The 25148-nt window shown below is 44.6% G+C and overlaps 1 protein-coding gene across 1 annotated transcript; it reads left to right on the top strand.

Moving 5' to 3' along the window:
- On the top strand, positions 1 to 22659 carry slc7a5 (solute carrier family 7 member 5). The gene is made up of 10 exons (XM_018739382.2): positions 1 to 843; positions 6568 to 6693; positions 11245 to 11350; positions 12738 to 12782; positions 16386 to 16509; positions 16980 to 17083; positions 17265 to 17361; positions 17655 to 17804; positions 18598 to 18775; positions 19092 to 22659. Exons 1-10 carry the CDS (start codon positions 234 to 236, stop codon positions 19145 to 19147), a joined length of 1596 nt encoding a protein of 531 aa, XP_018594898.1. The 5' UTR covers positions 1 to 233; the 3' UTR covers positions 19148 to 22659.
- Positions 22660 to 25148: the final 2489 nt, after the last annotated feature.

The following is a 25148-nucleotide window of genomic DNA, read 5'->3' on the forward strand; positions in this document are numbered from 1 at the left end:
TGCGCGTCGGGAGGCGCCTTTCATCCAGACGCGAGACGGTGCGGCCCCGTGTCTCTCCACGCGTCGCTTCTTCGCCCAAGGCAGCGCTGCGGCGTGGCACGCGCGTCTCCCACAGCGCCACAGGCACGCGATTCTCCTCAGTCAAGTGCTCAGAAGTGAGCCGGCGGTGAAGAGGAGAGGAAGCAGGCGACGTCTCCCGCGCGCCGCGTGCCGGAGCGATCATCATCATCATCATGTCAAACTTGAAGAAGCGCAACTCGAACTCGTCGGCGGAGCGCGAGGAAGAGGACCGGCAGGTGAAGGAGAAGATGCTGTGGCCACGCGGCGGAGAGAACGGCAGCGCGAGGCAGGCACCCGGCAGCCCCGCGGAGAGTCCGGCGAGCGACGACGACGGCGCCGCCGCCAAGGAGGAGGAGGAAGAAGAAGAGACCGGCGTGGTCCTCAAGAGAACGATCACCCTGGTGAACGGCGTGGCCATCATCGTGGGCACCATCATCGGCTCGGGCATCTTCGTGACCCCCACGGGTGTGGTGAAGGAAGCGGGCTCCGTGGGGCTCTCGCTCATTATCTGGACCGTGTGCGGCATCTTCTCCACGGTGGGCGCGCTCTGCTACGCCGAACTGGGCACCACCATCTCCAAGTCAGGCGGGGACTACGCGTACATCCTGGAGGTGTACGGCTCGCTGCCCGCCTTCCTCAAGCTGTGGATCGAGCTGCTCATCATCCGGCCTTCCTCGCAGTACATCGTGGCCTACGTGTTCGCCACGTACCTGCTGAAGCCCGTGTTCCCCGTGTGCCCGGTGCCCGAGGACGGTGCCAAGCTGGTGGCGTGTCTCTGCGTGTGTGAGTGTGACAGAAAGAAACGCGCCACATCCGCTCCGCTCCATTCCGCTCATCATCTCTCACCGCGCTGTTGCCCGTCGCGCTCACAGACACACGTGTTCGGGTCCCTAAAAAAGTGCTGCGCGTCACTCCTGGAGCCGCAGTCGAGGTGTCATTTATACAATAACAAGTTGGGGTCTACGAGCTACACACGACACGCTGCGAAGACACTGAGAAGTCGCGGCAGTGAGCGAGGGCGGTTACACATCGCTCCGTTCCCGGACACGTTTTTTTCAGCCTGTGTCGGCAGTTCCGGGTGCGGCTTTTTTGGGTTTATTTTAGGTTTTTTTTTTTTTTTTGTGTCTTTGGTCCCCTTTTTAAAACTATTTAGCCGTTACAGCCTGACCGCGTGCTCGCTCTCCTTTTCCGGTTGTTTCGGCGTGTACCGGCGGTGCTGGACCATCCTGTTCGACTGGTGGTACAGCCCAGCGCACAGAACTTTGTCGGTTGTAACCATGGTAAAGTGAGTCATCATGGCTGTAGTGTAAACACGCAGAGGGGTCCATCTGATCTGAACTGTGAGAAGCGATGCTCTCGCACACGGGCACGGGGGGGGGGACGTTCCCGCGCGAGGATCTGCACTACACTTCAGGTCTTGCATCAGCAGGGCTCGTGCGGCGCGCGCGCGAGCGAGCGAGCGAGCGAGCGAGGGCGGTTGATGCAATCGAGTCGCGTGCACGCGCCCGCGAGAGCAGGTGCATCATGTACCCGCGCTAACCGCTGCTTCGGAAGCGTTTCGCACGAATTCCTTCTGTTCCGCACCGGTAGAAGCAATAATAATGGCGAGTGGCGCTTCTAATAATGAGAACGAGACACGTACTAAATAATTGGTCTAATTGTACGTAACCTAACATACTAATAATTAGTATAATTGTACGTAACTTGCCCTCATGATGCTGTACTCACCTGTAGACTGCAGAGACACAGGTGTTTAGCGGTTCGAATACATGTGCTGTCTTTTTCGGGGGTGCCTCACTTTCCCATGGACATGTTTTGCCTCAGAAGTTAAAGTAACTGTCATTCCCCGACATGTGAGAGGTGAGTGGGGCGCAGGGACTGGCGGAACACCGCGGTGTTACCGCACGCAGGAAAGGTGAGCCGACCCCCCCCCCCTTCCCGTGCAGGTGCTCCAGTTTTCGCTGCGTGCGGTGACCTACATCGGTTCATTAGTAGGTACTGTACAGTCCTGCCTAGAGCACGTCTCTGGCCTGCGGTGTCAAAGTGGTAGCCCAACTCAAGAAAGGAAAAAGTTTACCCTGTGTTGCACATCCCCATTTTTAATTTGCTCCGAGGAAGCCAGTCCAGAACCCTTTTAAAAAGCATCTCGCCTCATCTCGTCTGATCGCTCGTGAATTATTCTTCAGAAAGATGTTCGTTTATTTTATAGATGTTCGGTCACTGTTTTTGGCAGCTGTCACCGTGAGACTCCCATAGCTCTGATAAGTTACAGGTACGTTCAGTTTCCTAACTGTCGTGCCGAGAGTTCTCGTGAAAAGTGGGGCCGTCGTGGTCCGGCAAGCTTTGGCGACACGCGGGAAATGTTCCTTTGCTCGTTGTTCTGCGGACAACTGCGTTAAACGCGTGACGGTCTGCTAGCCTTATTGTGGGGAGGGCAGGTTAACAAGCCTGGGATTAGAGAGGATTTAGCTTGATGTCTGCTGACCAGTCTGCCCATCGCAGACGGGGACCAGGGACGGCGTTGCTGTTATGATGCATCTCTCCTCTTCAGATTGCCATGCAGATGAAGCAAAGATGAATGTGTTATTGTCACAGGTGCCTGAAGAGTGTGCCAGATGGACTGTGTTGGGCAAAAGGACAAACTCTCCCAGCCATTATACCCACTGAGGAGAGGGGATGCTGTGGGGTGTTGGAGGAGGCCAGTCAGGGGTGAGAGGGAATGCTGGGTGTCGCCAGGCAACAGTAATAATGCCGGTGGTTCACTGGCTGAGTGTGAGTGTATGGGTGCTTTGAGGACTTGCAGTGATCCACCCAGTAATCCCATCACTGAGAGCTTAATATCCATCTGTGGCTCTGCACTGTAAAGTTAAAGTGGCAGCAAGTGGAATGGGCATCACCTTGGTCATATCCTATATCACACTTCTTATATTTTACATTTATTAATTTAAAATCATTCATTTGCATGCTGTTCACAAGTGGTTTGGACTGGAAGAATTGGATTCTGGAATGTGTCATATAGGCATTAACCACCCTCCCTCCCCTTTGGCACTACAGTAAACTCTTTGACTTGTCACTACATGAAAAGAGCGCTCTGTAAAAATAAATTGAATTGAATTGAATTGAATTTAGCTGGGAGGGCGCGGTGGCGCAGTGGGTTGGACCGGGTCCTGCTCTCCGGTGGGTCTGGGGTTCAAGTCCTGCTTGGGGTGCCTTGCGATGGACTGGCATCCCATCCTGGGTGTGTCCCCGGCCTTCCGCCCTGTGTTGCCAGGTAGGCTCCGGTTCCCCGTGATCCCGTATGGGACGAGTGGTTCAGAAAGTGTGTGAATTTAGCTGATGCTTTTTTCCAAAGTGACTTACAATGTTAAGTTACTTACAATTATTTACCCATTTATACAGCAGGGTAATTTCTTTCTTTTTTTTTTTTTTTTTTTTTCACTGGAGCAATTTAGTAAGTAAGTACCTTGCTCAAGAGTGCTACAGCCAGAGTGGGAATAAAACCTGCGACCTTTAGGTACAAAGGCAGTAGCTCTCCCCGCTACTGCCCCTGGTTCTTAAATTCTTTCCTGAGATTTTATTTCCTTTTGAGCTGTGTGTAAGTCACATGCTTGTTTAATGGTGCTCATGAGAAATGTGGCAAAAATGTACAACATGGGCAACAGAGTTAGCATGTTAAAAGAAATCACCCAAAATGACAAGATACAGTGCATTTTGATACATATTTGACAAATTTGGGCAGTTTGTAATGTGAAAGAAGATCTTGATACCAACTGCCTCACTGACTAAAATTTTGTTTCAAGTGACAGAAAGCATACTTGGAAAAAGGCTTCAGGATAAAGAAAATGCCCAAAATAGCATGATACCAGCACTATTTCACTTCATTTTGACAGATTTGGGTTCTTCCTAAGAAGAAAACAATTTAAAAACAAAAATGCTGATGATGGAATTCGTAACTTGAGTTTCTTTAATTACATCAGCATTTTTCAGTTTTCTTAAGGTTTTACCTTAATGTCCACCTATGCATTGGACAGGTATCATAATGATTTTACCTCTTTTAATTTAATCAAATTACCTGTCCTGAACAGACAGACCATCTGTGGCAGAGGTCCAGGGTCCAGCTGCTACTATGCCACAGTAGTCATTTGTAGATGTTATACATAAGTTACAGTTGAACTGACATAAGATATGAAAACTTAGACAAACAGGGAATTAAATAATGAAAAATAAAATTAAATACATCAGTACATGTGATGGTGATTATGGTTCATTGTGTACCCTCCCTGATTAATAAAACCATATAAGTAATGAGTTGAATTGGACTTGGTGGCACTTCCCATTGTCTTGCGCTGATTTCAAAATTAGACAATGTTCAGTACTTTTTGTTATACAGTAAATCAGCATCCTCAGCATGACTTAATTCATTTTCTGGCCTGCTTGTCTTGTGTTGCTGTGAAAAATACTCTACGATCCAGCTTATAATACTGTAAAATGGTGAGGAGAGGTCAACTGAGGTACTTGAGGTGATTCCACGGTTGACATTTGACTCGTTGTATCGCCATATTTTATTCTTGCAGATTTACTGCCAAGGACACAGATTTTTTACAAAGACTTATTAGCCTCCCCTTCCTGTCCCAGAATGTAGAATAAAATCAGGTAATAAATACAACTGGACACCTCACTGGGTGGGTAACATGGCTGGGGTCATGTTCATGTCATTGCTCATAGTGTGGCAGGTGCCATCAGGTGAATGATGCTCTCCTTTAAGTGGATCACATCACCCAGAATGCTGTAGGCCCACAATGGAAAAAATAAAATTTGCCTTGTCAGTGCGTGACATGAAAGTTCAGCTGTTGATGGAGTACTAGTCTACCTTTGAGAACAGGCCAGAAAGCAGTCTCTTCAGCAATCAAAGGTTGCGCTTCAGGTCGTCTTTGTCCACGTGTAACTGCAGGTCTTCGATGTGCTGCACGTTCAATGCAAGGAATTCCGTCCAAAGTTGAACTAAGCAAGTTTCGCATAAGTACTGGCAAGTTGGAGCATTTAAGTGAGAGAGGCCCTGGGTGCTGTGGTGCTGTCAGCTAGTCCGCATGGAAGTGTCCTTGGCCACAGCATTTTGAAGCAGGCTTTAACAGAATACAAAGAACTCTAAAGACACTGAACTCCAGCATTTTGCAACAAGCCACAAATCTGAATTATACGGGTATGACATATGGGCTTTGTTCTAATGCTATTCTGTTTTTGTTTGTCATTTTCTCCCAATGGCAGTTTGACACACAGCACTTGTTCTTTGTCCAGTGCAGGTGACGCTCTCCAGTAGTCTAACAGTGGCTTGATGTGGGTTCAACTGAACCAGTGTGTTGCACACCCACACAGTGCACTGGCCACATTGGATGCCCTGCTGTGCTCAGGGAGCTGTGGTTGCTCTTTCACTGCCATGTAGTCATTTGCATGCTGTTCAGATAGTTTGCACTGAAAGAGTTGGGTTCTGGAACGTGTCATATAGGCGTTAACCACCCCCTTCCCCCCCCACACCCTCCCCTTTGGCACTACAGTGAACTCTTTGACTCGGTCCATCCACTTTGATTAAGGGAGCAGGAGAAGCCAGCGAGTCTCCTGCCCGCAAGCGTGTCTGTCTGGCTAATCCCCTGCTCTGAGCCCCTGTTGTCCACAGGGCTAATTTACTTTGTGTGGAGCGAGGAGCAAAGCACACACACGTATACATACAAATGCCAGTTTGCAGTCAGGAGACCCAAGCTTGAACAAGTAGAGTGGAACAGCTTGGTGTCAGCGTTGCCATCAACAAACAGGATGCTATGGATACAAGTGCTGTCAGCAAGAAGTTTATGAGTCTGAGGGAAGGCTCTTCCCCCATCCATGCTTGGAAGGTGGTAGCATAACGGCTACTAGTCGCCCATCAGTGTTTACGCAGTTATTGCTCCTTCAGTGTGTTCTCTGACTTGACTGGCCACTTTGAAGTTTTTGTTAGTTAATCACATTTAATGGCTGTCTCTGCGTGTATTGGGCTGGAGGGGCTGTTTGTTTCGTAGCAAAGCCCTTTGGGGTCTTTCACTCAACTGGTGTGGCCAGTGATTCGATTTAGCTAAACTAAAGAAAGGCCACTGATCTTTCCTGTGAGCACTGTCTGAGTTCTCTGCAACTTTTCAATTTGTTGACCATGTCAGCCATGTGCGCTGGTGTTGGGGAAAACATCTAGAGTAGACAACACACACAGCTGGAAACCATGCCTCTTTTCTTTAGGAAGCCTTAACACATGACCTTCACTACATGTTCAGTCTGAAATTCTCACTTCCAAAGCTGCTCAAGCCTTAGTGTGTAGTTCAGTAGAAAGTCAGTTAATAAAGGAAGATGTTGTGTAGTAGATTAATGGTTATTGCGCAGTTGCTGTTATGTCTTTGGTAACGTTTGTAGCGTTATGCACAAATATAGAGTTGAGTGTAGAATGATAAACTAAGTTGTTGTGAATGATGGTGTGTGTGTCTGTTGCAGTGCTGCTGACTGCAGTGAATTGCTACAGTGTCAAAGCAGCTACCAGGGTTCAGGACGCCTTTGCTGCTGCCAAGCTGCTTGCCCTCGGCCTCATCATCATCATCGGCTTTGTCCAGATCGGCAAAGGTAGGTTATACAGCTGCACAGACTAGTCTGTGAATATAGCAGGCAACTGCTTCTCAGCACTGTACATTAATGTGAAACTTACATATATCTCATGTATTCACTTTTAACCTCATTGGCTGCAGAGTATCAAGAAATCTGCAGCAGAAGCATTGCAAGAGTATGAATTAATGCATTATTTGCATTTCAGGATACAACTGCAGTATTAATTTCTCTGTTGTCTTTGCACTGTTTTGGTTCCTGTTATGACCCACCACCACGCACCCCTATACTCCCTACCACCAAACATACTCTACTGTAAGAAGAGAGAACTGAGGTGCAGGAATATCACTATTTGATGGAAAAACCTTGAAACAGGAATAAATAAAATTTTATGACCATTTAAAATATACCTGCGTCACATTGCAATGCTAAAATATTGGTAGTGTAGTAAATCGGAAACCCCTTTGACCTCAGTCCCTGTGACGTATGACAAAACTACTGATGGTGAGACTCAAAAGTCTTCATCAGTGAACTTTGGCAAAGAGCTGTTAGTACATTTTTGTACTGTTTTCTATATACCTCTCTTGTAATATTCCCAGAGGCATTTGGGGGGGAGGGAACTGATATGAAATGCAAGTTGCATTTTAGTAGAATGTAAAAATGAAATTGTCAAGATGTCACACCATGCACCATGTCTTAAATCAGTCTAAGAAATGCCTCACTGAGGACCAGAAGTCACAGGAGCTGTCAGTGAGGTTGGAAAGTGATACAAATGGCTTGTTTTGAATTGGCCCCCAACTAGGCAGAAAGTAGACAAATTAAAGGATTAAGCTGAGCAGATGGAAATGCCAGAACCCAGGGGACTTGGAGGGTAAGTGACAAAATGGGGTAGGAGAAGGTAAACAGGTTGAAAAGTTCGGGGGTGGATATTTGTGACTGAGGGGAAAGATTGGGCAGGTGTTGCCTCCCTGTGGGGACCTCTCTGTGAGCCATCAAGAGGGCAGGGCCACCTTCTTAGGGGCACTTTCTCAAACGTCACTGCAAGTGAGTGTATGCCTGGAACTGGGAGCCGATTCTTGTTTCACACAGTTCTGCAGCCTCCCTGTATCGCAGGAATCAACTGTGAAGCACACACATTCACATGCATTGTCAAACTGATGGCATATATGTTTCTGAAGGGCAGTAAACAGGGGAGAGGAAATGGTTTAAAGATGCCCCCAGCCTCTGACCCTGGTCTCCTGTGTTCCAGTGGCTCTCATGGAGCTCACCTGCAGAATACGGTCGTGATGGGGCTCAGACCTACTGGGCAAGAACTCAGTCACGGAGGGCCATGGTTCGGAACAGTGGTGGCCATTGTTCGACTGGTCTACCCGTTCTGGCAGGCTCATGGGGAGATGAGAGTGGCCGCTTGCAGTGCTTTCCTGGCAGACTTGGCACGGGACAGACCCACCGCCATTCCATCTCTGCCAGGACGAACAAATGGCTGGCGTGCCTCTGAGAACTAGAAAAGACCTGGGTGTTCATGGATGGAGGAGGAGTGTTGTAGAGATTGGGGTGGCATGTGTTTCTAGTTGTTTATAGGTGTGTGTGTGTACAAACTGTATTTGTGCAATATATTTGTGTGTTCATGTATTTTACTCCTGCATATTTGTCTTGTTTTTGATGCGAGTGAATTGGGTTGAGCTGATAAAGGAGTGTGATGACTGGGTGTGCCTGCTGTGTGAATCCCTCTGCCTCCTCCCCAAAAAGCCCTTTGAGTGGGGGTGAAGTCTGGCGGTTAGCCGCCCAGACCAGTGTGAACCGCCTGCTTGGCTGCTTTGGGCCGGAGCTGGTCTCCTGCTGGTGCTGTTTATGGTGTGTGGGGGTGAACAAGGGGCTGGGCAACTTCAGCTGTAGGTGGGTCAGGGCCCTTTCAGACCTACTCCACATTGGGCTATATCATAAACACTAGGATTACTGCTGGATAGCTTATTTTAGCTCTTTGGCTGCAGAGTAGGAAACCTAGTACTGTGTGTGTGTGTGTGTGTGTGTGTGTGTGTGTGTGTGTGTGTGTGTGTGTGTGAGAGAGAGAGGTGTGTGTAACTTTTGGTTGTGTTTGCCACACGCCCTCTCCTCTAGTCCATTATCTAGGGTGTTTCCATAAGATAAGCACAAGCTGCATGAAATGGAAATTCATGGTATTGTACTTTTGTACACCACTACCCTGCTGTAATTCTAACTAGCAAACAGCTGTATGAAGCACAAAACATATCAATTATGTCTTTTAAAGGGGTCCTTAGAAGAATGAATTTGAATATATAGGTCCTGTTGTACTGGACTTGTATGGATATTTTAGGAAGTATGTGTCAGTGTGACCAGTGAATAAATGGATAAATGAAAACATTATTATGGATGATCTACCTAAAGAATGATCTCCCACCCCTAAAAAGGTGTGTCCTGAAAAGGGTAATAAGTGTGAACACAAAGGTTTTCAGAGCTACCAAAATGGTCATCTTGCTGCTTTAATGTTCTTGAGTGCAGTTGACAGTTGTAGCAGATGGACCCCTGATTTGTTATGCCAGGTTCTACCCCTGTCATAACCAGGCTTGTGGTGCAGTGCAGACTGAAGGCTGCAGATGCACCTCCAAAGGTCTTCCTATCTCTCATTGTTAAGTAAATACCTCTCCAAGTAATGTTGAAAGAAACCAAATTCCATGCCCTCCTGTGTTGGCAAAAAAGGGTTGTCAGGCCAGGTCTACTCTTGGAGGGTTCATTCTCTTCAGAGCCTGGGGAAACTGGATCTCTTTATGGTTTATTTACAGCCTGACAAGCCTGATCTGCTGCTGGACTGACTGACATTTACCTCTGGGCCCTGCGTCCCACAGCTCCTTCCCTGCTTCATGTCATTTCGTCCCCAGCTATACGGCTTCAGAAAATTACTGATCGCCTGTCTGCCTGCTTACACCCAGCACCACTGTGTCTCTGTACAACAGTTTCACAGAGTAGATGCTCGGGCACAGAGAGGAGCTCACTCACCTGGTGCTGAAATAGCTAAACATCAAGTATTCACAACACCAAATGAGCAGATGGCTTTTGAGGTACGAAAAGGTTAATAGATGAAGGGTGTCTTGGAAAGAGTGTGTGAATCAGGGAAAGGCGGTGAAGAAATTGACTTGATGATAAAGGTCAGGAGGGGTAGGGAAAGGAAAAGAGCCAAATCTGATTGCCATTCGTGCTATCAATGTTCCATAAAGAAATGGCTTTGTCTATCCTTTAATCGTAAAACCTTGAGCAGATAAATCATATTGATTACTGCTCCTTGTGTGTTGATGTTTGCAGAAACATGTTGGAAAAAGCACGGCCAGGAAAATGGACCTTGTTAGTCTTAATTGAACAGGTTGGCTTGTATATACGTACACATTTTTGTTACCAAAGTGAGTGATCCTGCCTAATGTAAATGTGCTCAGACTTTTGAATCTGCAGCAGGTAAACTCAGAACACTATGTTCCGTTTCCTAATGCAGCGTTTCTAACACGTACCAAAGTCACCTAAAACTTTACTGCCTAAGATATGACACTTCTGGAAATGGGCTGCCTCATCTAATGTTTTTAGATGAAAAAATTGTTCTGTTTTTGATCAATTAGTCAACTGTGGCAACATAGCATTTATTCTGTTACCCATACCTTTAGAATAGGCTTTCCTCTGTGTCCGAGGTGGTTTTGTTCCCTCATTAAAACTTCATTGACAAGGCCCTGTTCCCACAACAATTATGGTCAATTAGTTCTCTTGCACCAATGAACGCTTGAACTCCTTGAGCCTGCGTGGACAAATACGATTCTTTGCAATCAGAATAACACAATTACAAGCGCAGACTTGTATAAGAATGTTTAATTTTATTTATATTTAAATTTTACCCTGAAGGTAAACTTGCATCCCTTTAAATGATAATAGAAGTTTTTATATTACGTTCTAGCTTTTTGCCTTGTGGCTTCTGTTTGATCTTTGTTCATTCATGGCTGCAGCAGTTTGATGCTAAGATATGCCCCCCCCCCAGCCTGTGTGAGTAAGAGTGTGTGAGAGAGAGAGAGACAGTGAGTGAGACTGTTTGGGGGACCTCAGTCCTTATTCCCCTTTTGCCTGGTGCAGCTGAGTGTCATGTCACCATGCGAGTGGGTGTCATGTGATCTGCTGGGTCAAGGTTAGAGGCTTCAGCACAGAGCTGCTGTGGTCCATGAGGTGAGCAGTGACGAGGAGGGGGATGACCCAGGGGCCTCCAACAGACCCATTCCCATCAGATCACATGAGTCCCAAGTTCTGACTGGAACAACAAGCCAAGGGGTGTTTGTTCTGAGTGAAAGGTTCTTTAGTGCATGTGGGTGTGGAATGTGCTTTCCCAACATCCGTCCTGCCTCATACAGCACTGAATAAGCCCTTCATTGACTCCATGCCATATTAGCTTTGCTTGAAGGTAGGCCTGAGTTGGGAGTTTAAGGGCCATCTTGAGCAGAGGAGGGTGTAACATCAGTTTCAGAAATACATGAGTAAATGTATTGGAATAACTGTTGAAAAAGGTTTTTCTTGTCCCTGTCTTAGGTGAAACGGAGGGCCTTTTGCCAGAGAATGCATTCAAAGGTTCAAATTCAGACTTTGGGAACATCGGGCTGGCCTTGTACAGCGGACTGTTCGCGTATGGCGGCTGGTAGGTTTGAAGCACGTTCAGCAGAATGGGCTTAATTTTAATGTCTCTGTCAAATGTCAGACACTGAAAATGTTAACTAGAATAGTGCTGTGACATTTATTTGTAATGAATGAGACTATTGTTTGTTTTGGTTTTTAAATATATTGTTACAGCAAAAGATCTCTGTGGTGTGAATGTTTCACAGAGTGTTGTTCCAGAGCTGCTCTGAATACAATTGAAAACATTTATTTCCCAAAGTTTCAATTTGTTGAAAGTTTTCTGGCACCGTGTGGAATCAGTCATCAGATGAGGCTGCTGGAATTTTTAGTCCATGATTAACTCAGCACTTCCTGTGATTCCACTGTGGTCCTGTGTTTGTCTCCTTGGAGGTGATACCACAGGTCATCCCCATGTACAAGACATGCTTTGCTTTCAGCCTTTCAGTTCTAGGACAAAACTTTATGATCTTGATATAAAACCAGTTTTCCTCATTGCTCTTTTTGATTTATTGCTGTTAAATTAAAACTACAGATGCTCCTCTACTTATGATGGTTCTTATGATTTTTCAAAGTTATGATGGTACGATAGCGATACACAGTCAGTAGAATTCGTACTTAATTTTTAATTTTGATCTGTTTTCGTGCTTGCAATATGTGGTGCAATATTCTCTCCTCATGCTGGGTAATGGCAGCAAGCGGCAGCATCCATTCAACCGCGCTCGCAGCCTCTGTAGCAATCAAGCGTACAAGCATATAAACAACCGATACTGTGTTCAAAGTGGTTTTTTTTTTTTTTTTTTTTTTATATTGTGTTTTCACATCCCATCATATCTACTAAACGCCCATGGCTGTTTCCTGCTTAAATTTGCTCAGCTGTAGGCTATGGTAAGTGCTCTGAGCATGTTTAAGGTAGGCTAGGCTATGATCTTCAGTAGGTATGGTACTGTATTTTTTGACGTACAATTTATTTTTTTTTCCCCCCCCCCACTTATGATAGATTTATCGGAACATAACCCCATCTGTAGCATCTGTACTTTTTCCAAAGATTTTTACAACTAGATTGAAATCAAGAGATACATGGCTTTGAATGTCTTTGTTCAAAAACTTGCATTTTATTTACTGCCTGTAATGCTTAGTTTTTGAAATTTTACATTGGGTTTTGTAGTCTGGTCAATTTTAAATTTTTGCAGTTTAAGGTAATGACTAATTTGTGATTTCATGGAGCATATTGATGTAAGAGTGAATGCTCTGAAAGACTGTTACCCATACTGTTACTTTGAAGAAAGCTGTACGCTTAGAGTTCTTCTCGAAGTCCTTGCGTAGAAGTGATTAATCACCTTACAGACAAAACCTTTGTTAAATTATTCTCACTAATGTGTTTTGACAAGCTTTTTTTCCCCCCCATACAGGAACTATCTAAACTTTGTTACAGAAGAAATGATTGAGCCCTACAAGTGAGTGTTTGTTCACTTCTACCCTTTTCTTATTGCAATTGTCAATAGTTAGGGCTCATTTTTGGCAGTTAATATCCTTTTGTTTTTCTGCTTTAATACTACACTGTGCACTACTACACTGTACTTTAGAATTATGTGTCTCCATCCAGATCTCCTTCTGTTGATATAATGCACTCATTGTATTTTTCTCTGAGATATATGTTGCTTTGGAGAAAATCTTCTAAATGAGTAAATTTAATGTAAACACATTAGTTAGCTGTTGTTAGGGGTTATGTCCTACTGCTGTGCTGTGTCCAGTCAGAAATTGCCACTTCCTGCCATATGCACCACCACTGTTGGAGTTCCTTAAACCAAAGTGAAGATACAGCTACGTTTGTGGACAATTAAATCAGTAACAAGTATTTAGACCCTTGACCAATTGTCATTATTATCTGATGGTACACTGAAATTTCATTTTCTGTTCTGTTTAATTTCAAAGCTTGACATTGTTTTAGAATTGGAAAATATTTCAGAAAAATATTCTCTAAGTATTAAGACCCTGTGCCATGTAAGCTCTAAGTTCATGCAGATGAAGAATAACCCTCATGAGTACACTGTTGCCTTACAGTTGGCCTTGTGGTCTTTATTAATAACCCAAAATTTCAATACAGCCGCTTTGAAACAGATCCCAAAGATAAGCATTTGCAGTACAACTTAGGAATGAACACAAACCTCAAAAAACCACCAAACTGGCCAGGAGAACCACGAATCTGGCTGAATGTCTGGGAGTCCCTCTGTTCCCTTTCAGTACTTTCCTGGTCTCTTTTACAAAGACAAGCTGCTTTAAAGTCCTTTTTGATTTCCACTTGACTGGACGGCTGTTGTTCATCATGTTAGGGGTAGCCATTGGGAGCTATTCATAAGGCAATGCCTGCTCCAGGCTGCACATCCCACCAGCTCACAGTCTCTACCTGTGAACCATTAAAATAACTTGTATGTTATGGATAAAAAATTCCACTGTTAAAGGATTATTGGTCATGGTGAGAATTTGAAGGAAATAAGTGAAAATGAGAGCTAAGAGACATTTTACAGATGTAGATAAAGTAAAGCAAATGCATAAATTAGATATTTTGCACCTTTATTCTTTAACATATGTCCCATTATGCACTGCTGGTTCAATTGTAATGTAGCAGGAGCATCCTCAGAGACATCTGAAAGAAGCTACAGTCACTTTGAAAATAAACATGAAGGTGTCAGCAGTCAGCAGTATCAAGAGCTTTGCATAGAACTGGCCTGGGTGGGAAGGTGGCACAGTAAGCCGTCACAATTGGACCTTATGTTTTGAGTATCTGAGTTATAGATTTGTGAAGATATAAGATTTTCCAGTTTATTAATTGCATTTTCTTCACTCTTCAGTTTTCTAAAATGATTTATATTTCTATTTGCTGTCATTAGTTCATAGTAAAATGCACTCAAGACTCAGTGGGGGGAGGACAGGAAGAAGAGGGGATTCAGCATTATGCCCCCTTTTAAGAAAAATTTCATACATTTTAATTTATTTTTATAAAATTGTTTTTATATTGAAGACTACAGAAACTACCAAATGAATGAACAGAGGTATGTCGGTTATGCTTTTTTTTTTGACCACAAACTGAGAGTGACCAGATGCTGACAAACATGTTTCTGATGAATCCGTTCCACTCATGTGGCCAGTTTTGTTGGGTCATACATGAGGCATGTCAGTATTTAAGGTAAAATGCTTAATGAGAATAGCATGGTGAGGAAGTATTGTTTTGACAGAATGTATCCCATGAATAAATCAAGAGATTAAATTCCCCTTAACCAGAATAACACCATGGAGTAGAGACTGGATAGTATGCACAAGAAGCACTGCCTGAGCCAAATATTGCACAACTCCCCCCCGACACAACATTGCATACATCGCACTTTTTTTTTTTCATTTACCTTTTAATATTGGACTCCACATCTGTATAGCATTTTTTTCTCCTCAAATGCATTCTATTTTGCTGTATATTTCTAATACATTTGTTGTTCCACATTTTTAGACCACTATATTTTTCTTTATTTTATCCTATTTTCATCGTTATATATTCTTCATATTTCTGTAGTATGTTTCTAATTTCTACTTTATTTGTGCTATTAGTCTGTATTATGGACAGTCGGAAAAACATTTCATTGCGAGTTGTCCTAAGTATGGTTGTGTATGTGACAAATAAAACTATTATACTTATTAAAATACTTGTATAGATTGTGATGCATTGGTTGCGGTCATAAGTTCAGGTGTGAATTGACTCAAGAACCACCACCTTTCTGAAGTTTGCCAGGAAGTATGTAAGAGAACTGTTTGTGGTCAATTGAGGCCGTGATAAAGCGTTTTAGCCAAAATTCGAAAAGCTGTGTGATGTAAAACATTGCCTGTACCTCAAACACCATGTCTACATTGAGGTCTGGTGGTGGCAGCATCATACCGTGGGGATGTTTTCCATAAGCAGGGACTGGGGATCTTGTTCAAAAGCAAAGACTTCATGGAGCAAAACACAGGGAAATTCTGCCAGACAGCTTGCTTTAGACCAAGCTTCAGTTTTTCAGCAGGATTAAAGTTTTTCTCATCAGGATAGTGGTTCTAAACACAAGGCCAAAGCAATACTGGAATGGCTCAAAAATAAATTTGAATGTCCTGAAATGGCATAGTCAGTCCTTATTTCAATCCTACTGAGAATCTGTAGTGCTATTTGAAAGTACAAGCTTAATCATACCATCTCACTCCTATATATTTGGTCTGTAGTTTCAGCAAATAAGTTTTTTTTTTTTTTTTTTTTTTTTTTTTTTTTTTTTTTAAAAATGTGTTTTCATAAAATGTATCACCTTACAACAATTTAGTTTTGATGTTTTAAAATAAGAGGGGGTGCGGTGGCGCAGTGGGTTGGACCGCGGTCCTGCTCTCTAGTGAGTCTGGGGTCCGAGTCCCGCTTGGGGTGCCTTGCGACGGACTGGCGTCCCGTCCTGGGTGTGTCCCCTCCCCCTCCGGCCTTACGCCCTGTGTTGCCGGGTAGGCTCCGGTTCCCCGTGACCCTGTATGGGACAAGCGGTTCTGAAAGTGTGTGTGTTTTAAAATAACAAAGTTTCAGTGTAGCATTTGTGATTCAGTAAAATGAAAGAATTGGCCCAGAGGCTGAACACTTCTGAATACAGCATTCCCTACTGCAGATATTCTTCTGAAATCTGGCTTTGTCAATTTGTGTTCAACCCATTAATTACAAGTGCTCAATTCCCCCCCCCATTTAAGTACTTCAGAATTCTTGTTTGATCAGGTGTTTTGAATTTCATGCCTCATTTGCTTCTTGTGTAGCTGGTCTCAAAATCCTGCTGCTTTCCCAGGGTCTGCATAATGTGAAATGTTGCAATATTCATGTCAAGTGAATCAGCCCACCAAACAGAGCTGCTGTAATTTAGAACACCTTGTATTCACCAGCATTTGTGAGTGGGTTTTTAGCAACTTGAATGAATGAACAATGAATGAGTCTAGTACAAGTTGCACGGGTGGGATGATGTGAAACTGTATAAACCACCTCTCCTCACCATTCTCTGGTCACCCTTAAACAGGAACCTGCCACGTGCCATCATCATCTCGCTGCCCATTGTCACCGTTGTCTACGTGTTAACAAACTTGGCCTACTTTACCACGCTCAGTCCTGATGACATGCTCACCTCTGAAGCTGTTGCAGTGGTGAGTCTCTCATTGTCTAGGAAGTGTTTGTACATACAGAGAAAATACACAATCATGTTCAAGATAGATACAGCAAACACATTAGATTTTCATGTTTGTCGATCTATCCTGCAATGACTTCCATCCTTTAAATGTTTTTGTAACTTCAGCTCCGTGAGACTTGAAACAAAATCTTTCACTTTAAAGACTCCTTTTTTTTTTTGTGGCTGTCATATAAAACACGCACCGATACGACTACATGGGCTGCTTGGCCATTCCAACTCTTCTTCCTCAGACCCACACTCTTACACAGATGTGGCTTTCTGAGCCTTGTCTTGCCACAGCACCAGTGGGTTGTGTATGACAGGGCAAACAAACTGTGTTCAAGTTTTTACAGACAACAGAATACTAGTGCCACTTCAGCTTTTGTGAAAAGAGCATTTGTGAAAATACTTTGCATTCACTTGCTGCTTTCCCACACTTCTTAACAGGACTTTGGGAACTTCCACCTGGGTCCAATGGCTTGGATCATACCAGTGTTCGTGGGGCTGTCCTGCTTTGGTTCTGTCAACGGCTCCTTATTCACCTCCTCCAGGTACAGCAAGCATACACATATGTAAATGGGAACACAGCGGTGTCCTGTTTAGTGTTTCTGAAGAGATCACAGCTGTATTTAGATGTGACTGTGGAATTTGTGAGGGACTGGCAATTTATTACATCTTAGAAGTTGCAGTGGTTCACATTGTGGTGTGTCAGCTCCCTCTTTTGTGTTCCAGACTCTTCTTTGTAGGTTCTCGAGAGGGTCACCTGCCTAGCCTGCTGTCCATGATTCACCCCAGCCTGCTTACACCACTCCCCTCGCTGATCTTCACAGTATGTTGTGCATGTGGTGCTCAATCAAGGCTTTATTTGACACTCTGGCCACTGGTTTGAAACTTACTGCCTCCATTGTTGTTCTCTGGAAATGTAATATCTTTTGTAAGTAGTAAGAAGAATACCTACCTGCCAGTGTGTGTCTTTAATAGGTCAGGGCAAGATTATCTGGTATTTAACCAAGCAAAAAAAAAACTAGTAATTACTGTGTAACTGTGTCCAAGTATGTTATTGTCTGGGTAGCTGCCTGCATTTCATTTGTTCTCAACTCCCATGTGTCTTTCTCTTCTTAGTGCATCATGACACTGCTGTACGCCTTCTCCAATGACATCTTCTCCGTCATCAACTTCTTCAGCTTCTTCAACTGGCTCTGCATCGCTATGGCCATCATTGGCATGATGTGGCTGCGTTATAAGAAGCCCGAGCTGGAGCGACCAATCAAGGTAAGATCAAGATCCAGGTGGGATGTGCTGCCTGTCAGTGAATAGGAAATTAGGGACAGGGCATCAGAAAGCGTGATGGGAATCAGGTCAGGGTGACAGAGGGAGTGGAGCTTTGGCAGCAACACAGAGAAAACTGGGAGCATGAAACATGGATTGTGTGTATTTATCAAGGGTGGGTGCATTGAGGCGGTATGGTAGAGGGACAGAGAAGCTCTTTGTGTCCTCTCCATCCTGTAGGCACTGAGACTCTTTGTGATGTGGTCACTGAGGGTCTTTGTGCTGCATGTACTGGGATTATGTCCGACTGAATGAAATTATAGGCTTTTAATGAAGAGCAATGAGTATGGATAAGCTTTCTTAACCTTCTAACCTTTAAGCTTAGATTGTTCCAGACTTGTTTTGTATGTGTGTGTTCGGGTTGTTTACTTCTGGAGTGTTTACCTCCTGCAAGACTCTCGGGGATCACTACTGTCCGATACAGCAGGTGCTTTCTGTAATATGGCGCTCAAAGCTTTAACTGTCCCTGCTATATAATTGCTGCTGTTTTCACAGTAGTGTCATGTTCGCAGTATTGCTGGGGTGATCAGAATGAACTGCTGCTGGCACTAGTCACACATGACTTTCCTTGGAGCAGTTCTTGTTGTCTGCCTTCCTGTACGTCAATCTCAAAAACGGAGTAAATGAGTCTTGCTTTTCTGTACAACGTTGATGTGTGTACCACATTACAGAAGTACACTGTTGAATGCTGGACATACTTAGGGAGGAATACATGCTAGTCCTTCTCCTCCCCCAGGTGAACATCCTGCTGCCGGTGAGCTTCGTACTGGCGTGCCTGTTCCTCATTGTGGTGTCCATTTGGAAGACCCCCGTAGAGTGTGGCATTGGGTTCGGCATCATCGCCACCGGTGTGCCCGTGTACTACTTTGGCGTCTGTTGGCAGAACAAACCCAAGTGGCTCCAGCAGGCAATCTGTAAGTCCCAGACCTGTCAAGGTTTGAGCAGAGAAGGGGTCAGTAGAGAGCTCTGTGCCCAGGGAGAGAGTCCGTTTCGTGTGTGTATTGGCCGGTCCCCTTGTTCTGCCAATATTCCCAAAAAATGAGTAGAAACTCCTGGGATGTTGGCCATGAATTCATTTCTTTTTCAAAAAAAGGTCCTCTTTTGTTGTACTGTGCTTCCAGGTTTGGGTTGAGGGATAGGAACACCCACAATGACAATATGACACATGTGGGAGTGTCTGCCTGTTCATGTGTAGGCGTGGTACATAATGTTTTTTCTGTCCCTTTGCAGTTTCCATGACGGTGATTTGTCAAAAGCTGCTCGTGGTGGTGCCCCAGGAATCCTGAATTTGTGGGGAGTAACGCCCCCTCTGCGCACAATGACTAATCCCAACTGGCTGGCCCCGCCTCATCTAACACTGGAACGGTCCCACTTCACCTGCCTCCTTGACCACTGACCTCCTCGTGTCTCTGACCTTCCACCCTCCCTGCATCTGAAATGATACATTGGCTAGGGGGGCGGTATTTAGGGACGAGGGGACGGCTGAGGGGCAGAGGCTAGGCAGGGGTGAGATTAATTTCGTAGGAACAGTATTAGAGTAATTCTATCTGGAATCCAGTCATAAGATTGCGCTTTTCTTTGTATTTATGTCTAATTTGGTCATTGCTCTCCACATTTTATGTTGCATTAGTCCAGTATTTCCATACGGTTTCAGCTTTTTTTGTTTCTTCTTTTGTAAGGGCCAATCATTCCTTTTCCACTGGGTTTCTGAAACACTGCTTTAGCAATAAGACGCTGGTGTGGAACAGAGTCCTACTTCCAGCTCTTGTTCTTTGTGGGGAGGGGCTATGGCACTGAGGAGTGCCAAGGCAGTATCACCATGGAAGCCAGGTCAGACTGTCCATGGCGCCATCTGATCCATAATGTTTAGGCTTCTCATCATCCTCCAGCTGTTTGCAGCTGTCTAGTGTACAAAGCCAGCAAACTGCTCCTGTTCATGGAACTTAGTTTCTTACAACCAAATACTGAGAGACCTACAGGGACACTATGTTTTGCAGAGATTTCAACCCCCCATGTCTGTGAGCATTCTTTGAGATGCAGTCTTCACTGAGGTTTTCTCTAAGCCTTCCACAGTGAATGAAGAGATGAAGTTGGTCTGTAGTCGGCTTTCTCTGTGCCTTGTCTCCATATGTAGTGATTTAAAAAGCCTTCATTGACAGAACTTGGATTTGTATTTATAATAATAGAAAGCTTTTGGGTATTCATCTATATATTTTTTCTCTGGTTAAATCTTATTTCAGACTCTTTTTTTGGATGCTTAGATTTTATAAGACTACAAATTGTACATGACAAACATTAATGACTGGTTTTTGTTCCAGTTTCTTTTTCTTGATATTGTTATAGCCACATCTACACCAGGAGTCCTTGTCTTGGCAACCCCCTTTGCATGGTGGTTTTTGTCAGTTGAGTTTTTCATTAATTTAACAAGTCTCCACTAATCCAATTTTTATTAAAAAAAAAAAAAAATTGAAATACAGTTCATGGCATTTTTTTGGATTGCCAAAAATGCAAGCTAAATAGAATGAACTTAATATATATCATTTGCAGTAGTTGGTGTCTTGGTTGCTTAATTATTGAACTTCTAAAAAAAATTAAGAACAATCATTGTAGTAACTAATAATGAGTACTGTATGATACACATCACTGGAGAAAATGTGTATACGTATATGCCGATATTTTAAGTTTTGGAGGTATTTCATAAATGAAATATTCTGATCAATACAGTTTTAAGATGGTGCATTGTTACCTAGTGCGTTGTTAGCTAGCGCATCTTAATTTTTAGATTGTGTGACAGTTACAGAAACTATACAGTGATACAGGAGGTTGTCTGGACCAAGGCTGAAACCTCAGATCTGCACACAAATCAGGTTATCTGTAGAAATTAAAGTGAAGGAACTGAACAATTCTCATGAACCGTGCGTGAATAGTCGTGGCTAGGTATTTATACGGTAGTGCACAGTTGTAGTCATATGTCTGATTCTTCTGTCACCATGTACCTCAGTTTAACGGAGAGCTTGACCAGAAACATACATGCTAGTCTTTGTCATTTTACAAAAACTACATCCATTTATTTTTGCATGTTAACATTATGAACTGTACATCAGATGAAATGTATGGATAATCTGGTTTTCAGTAACTCTCTTTTTTTTTTTTCTTTTTTTTCCCCCCCTTCCCTCCAGTGCTTACTACTAAACCACTGTTGTGCCAGTATTACAGTGAAGATTTTTGGAAAGGTTTTTGTTACAAAATGTTGTTACATCTTTGAACATGAATTATTTTAAGCGAGATGTGATGAGTTATGTATGTGCCATAGAGTAAGTTTGTACTTGATATATCAGCACAGGGAGGGTTCAAGTATGGTCATGTGGTGGCCTTTTCCACTCTTATGACATCCCTTGTCTGTTGAAGTACTGCTGTTTGCAAGGGTGTTTATGTCTGTGTGTGAGTGCGCGTGCATACACCTAGGTTTTAACCGAGCTCAGAGCTCCTCTTCCTAGACTGGAGTTTACCTTTCTAGCCATGACACTAACAACCTGATGGAATTTACTGAACCCAGACCCCTTAGTAGGGGATACCTAGGATCGTATAATAAAGATGGGTCAATACATTGAGATTTTAGGTAGTAATCAGATGTTTTCTTGCACAGTTCTGTGAAACTGTAATACTGACCTAAATGTGTCTCCTAAAGCTCTTAGACTCGATGTGTCCTGTTTCTTTTGCAAATCCCATATGGGTGTGACACACTGTTGACGTTCATGTATCTATTTCAGTTCTTCAAAATTGTGTAGAATGAAGGATGAGTTAAACTAATATTATTAGGCATTGTTTTATATTCTGTTTCTTTGGCTAATAAAACTATTGTTATAGATGTTTATTTATTCTTGGGATTGTTAGCTAGTGCTTCGAGTTCAGACCGTGTTTATATCAGGGCATTTGCAAGCTTCTCAACAGGAAATCCGCAGTACTCTCATTTCAAATGTTTGTTGATGTGTGTCTTTTGAACCTGCTATTGTTCCAATTGTGCTTTCTTTGTTTGTCTTTGTTTGTAGAAAACACAGGGGCATGCTTGATGGACCCAGATTAGCACTGATCTGCAACAAGTAGATTGGACAGCAAGACCAAAAATGTGATTTTGCCTGTAATCGCATTTAGACCAGGTCTATAAAGTATGTCCGAGTGTTTACATGTTTGTGTTTGCGATTTGTTTGTGTCCTTGTGACAAGCCCCCCATCTAGTCACACCTCAGGCTAAAAACCCTCCCAGGTTGCATCACTGTTGAAGGTAGTATACAGAAATAGTTTGGCTGTATTAGATATAAACCGACTTTAATCAGTTCCTCAACCAATTTGGGAATTCAGTTAACTGGATTTTTTTTCTTTATGTATAACCTGCAAAGGTGTTCAGTAACACCAGGTTTGTAATTATCAGTTAATACCAGTCTTATTGTGACTGTGCTTGTTGGCTGAAACAGGTCTGAATCAGCACTTGCAGTCTGGTGGCCGTGGTGTCAAACCATTGCTTTCTTCTGCTGTGCACCTCTCTTGATCCGCCTGGCATTCTCTATGCACGCTGTTCTCCACTTTAAACGCACTCCTTTTGCCTGAGGTGTGATATTTTCCCATCACCCATCCGCTTACCCGGTTGTATTTTTTTGTTTTGTCTTCTATGGAGCCTTTTGGGCAGAAACATGCACTTCTGTAGAACATGTGGAAACAAACTTTTTTTAAAAAAAAAAAAAAAAAAATTCATGTTTTCCTTCTCATGGTCTTAAATTGTCTGACAAATAAAAGATTGAAAACCTGCAGTATTCCCTCTGTGGTCTTTTGTTGTAGTGAATTGGTCTGATCTATGATTTATCTATCAAAGTTTCAGGTGAAGGTTCATGAAATGAGCAGGGCATTTTGTGAGGTTCATTTTATGTTATGTGCAGAGATGTCTGACATGTGGTCACAAATGGTCATCTTTTGAACTTGCTGCCTAACGCACAAAGGAATTTTGACTTCTGTTCCCTGTCCTTGTGGCCCAAGGTGTAATGCATGACAGTTTGAGCAACCTGAAGCCGAGTTTGAACAGATGATTGTTCACATGAACTTGTCTGAAGGGGATTGATTACTAAAGGAGGAACTACCCCTCTCCGATGCTCATGTGATCATGTCTGGAGTCCCATGTGATAAAAGTTGGGGCAAGACCAATACAAGGACCCATTCACCAAGATGCCTACAAGCTTAGTGGGTGGGGGGAAAAAAAGCAATATGTAAAGGCCAGAGTTCTTAAGGGGTAGCTGTTGACTTTTTTTTGCGCAGAAATAAGAATGACTTCTGTTTCACCTTGTGTACTTGGTCTCATTTATGGCCTTGTGTAGCGTCCGGACGGGAGTCCGACACGGACGCGCGTTGCTATTACGTCCAAACACAGACGAAATATATAATGACTTCACGTGCAGTGTGAGGTTAGACGTGTACGGTGAGTATTGTAAGACACTCGGTGGAAGTGAAACAAGAAACACGAGACCAGGAAACACACACGGTGTTGGAACTACGGTGAACAGTGAAACGCTAATCTGTGAGTCTGACCGCAACCCTGAGACGTGACGAAATACCGGACAGGAACGATGGACCAGGACTGAAGAACAAGAGGCAGGAACTGACGGGACGGGCACTCGGGACTGGAACATGCACACCTAGAAAACAAACTGAGGGAACAAGAGACTACCAATCGCCAACGAAGCACAAGAGAACTGCTGATTAAGAATCCGCGACTAGTTCTGCTCCGCTGGCTCCTTTTATACCTCCATGTCCTACGAGACTGTGAGGTGATAGGTGAGCGTTAGCTAGCGGCACTGAGTGGCGCCGCCTCTGACCAGGAGGGGCAGTGACCCCGTGGGATGTGACAGTACCCCCCCCTCCAGGGGCGGCTCCAGCCGCAGAACGCCGGCGGGTAGGCGGTCGCCCCCGCCGTCGCGGAGCAGGCCGATCCGGATGACACTCATGGAAGTCCTCAATAAGAGCTGGGTCCAAGATGTCCCGTGCTGGTACCCAAGACTGCTCCTCCGGCCCATAGCCCTCCCAGTCGACCAGATAGTACAGCGTACCCCGTCTCCGTTTGGAGTCCAAGAGGGCCCTGACGGAGTAGGCAGGAGAACCATCCACATCCAACGGTGGAGGTGGAGCAACTGCTGGGCTCTGCAGGGCGGAAACACAATGGGGCTTGAGGCGCGAAACATGAAACGTGGGACAGATACGATAATGCGAGGGCAACTGAAGACGGTAAGAAACCGGGTTGATCCTCTTCAGGATCTTGAAGGGGCCGATGAAACGGGGGGCAAGCTTCCTCGAGGGCAAATGCAGTTTGAGATCCTGGGTGGACAACCATACTCTCTGCCCTGGCTGGTACAATACAGTCCTACGCCTTTTGTCGGCCTTCTCCTTTTGGTGGGATACCACCTCCTGGAGACGGACATGTGCGGATTCCCACACCGACTCACTCCTCTTGTACCAGTCGTCCACAGCTGGCAACCCACTGGTCTCCATCGTCCACGGGAACAGCGGAGGCTGGTAACCGAGCACACACTGGAAAGGAGTTAAGTTTGTGGACGAATGGACCAGGGAGTTCTGGGCGTACTCTGCCCAGGGGAGGTATCTGCTCCAATCCGCTTGATTCTGAGCACAGTAACTCCGCAGGTAACGTCCAACCTCCTGGTTGAGGCGTTCCACTTGCCCATTAGACTGTGGATGATAACCAGAGGAGAGGCTGACTGAGACTCCTAAGCGGGCAAAGAAGGCCGTCCAGACTCTTGAGGTGAACTGGGGTCCCCTGTCCGAGACGACATCCTCTGGCAGGCCATACAGCCGGAAGACATGTTGGAACAGCAGTTCCGCGGTCTCCAGGGCTGTAGGTAGACCTTTCAGAGGAATCAGTCGACAGGCCTTGGAAAAGCGATCTATGACGACCAATATGGTGGTGTTTCCATCAGAACACGGAAGATCAGTAAGGAAGTCCACCGCTATATGGGACCATGGACGGTTGGGAATCGGGAGTGGCTCTAAAAGCCCTGCTGGCAGCTGCCGTGGGACCTTGGCCTGGGCACATGTGGTGCAGGCAAGGACGAAGTCTCGTACGTCCTGTTTCATGGATGGCCACCAGAAGCGTTCAGCGAGAAGCTTCAAGGTTCGGTTGACCCCTGGGTGTCCTGTACTTGGACCATCATGGGCCCAGTGTAGGAGCTCGGACCGAACAGTGGACGGGACGTATTCTTTGTCTTGGGGCTGCTCGTTGGGACCGGGTTCT

This window comes from Scleropages formosus, chromosome 7 (genome assembly GCF_900964775.1).
Source record: "Scleropages formosus chromosome 7, fSclFor1.1, whole genome shotgun sequence".
Classification (NCBI taxonomy): Eukaryota; Metazoa; Chordata; class Actinopteri; order Osteoglossiformes; family Osteoglossidae; genus Scleropages; species Scleropages formosus.

Coding starts and splice junctions, on each gene's coding strand:
- slc7a5 (XM_018739382.2), top strand. CDS start 234: ATGTCAAACTTGAAGAAGCGCAACTCGAACTCGTCGGCGGAGCGCGAG. Junction 11,351..12,737: donor CTGTTCGCGTATGGCGGCTG/GTAGGTTTGAAG, acceptor CCCCCCATACAG/GAACTATCTAAACTTTGTTA. Junction 17,084..17,264: donor TCCTTATTCACCTCCTCCAG/GTACAGCAAGCA, acceptor TTTGTGTTCCAG/ACTCTTCTTTGTAGGTTCTC.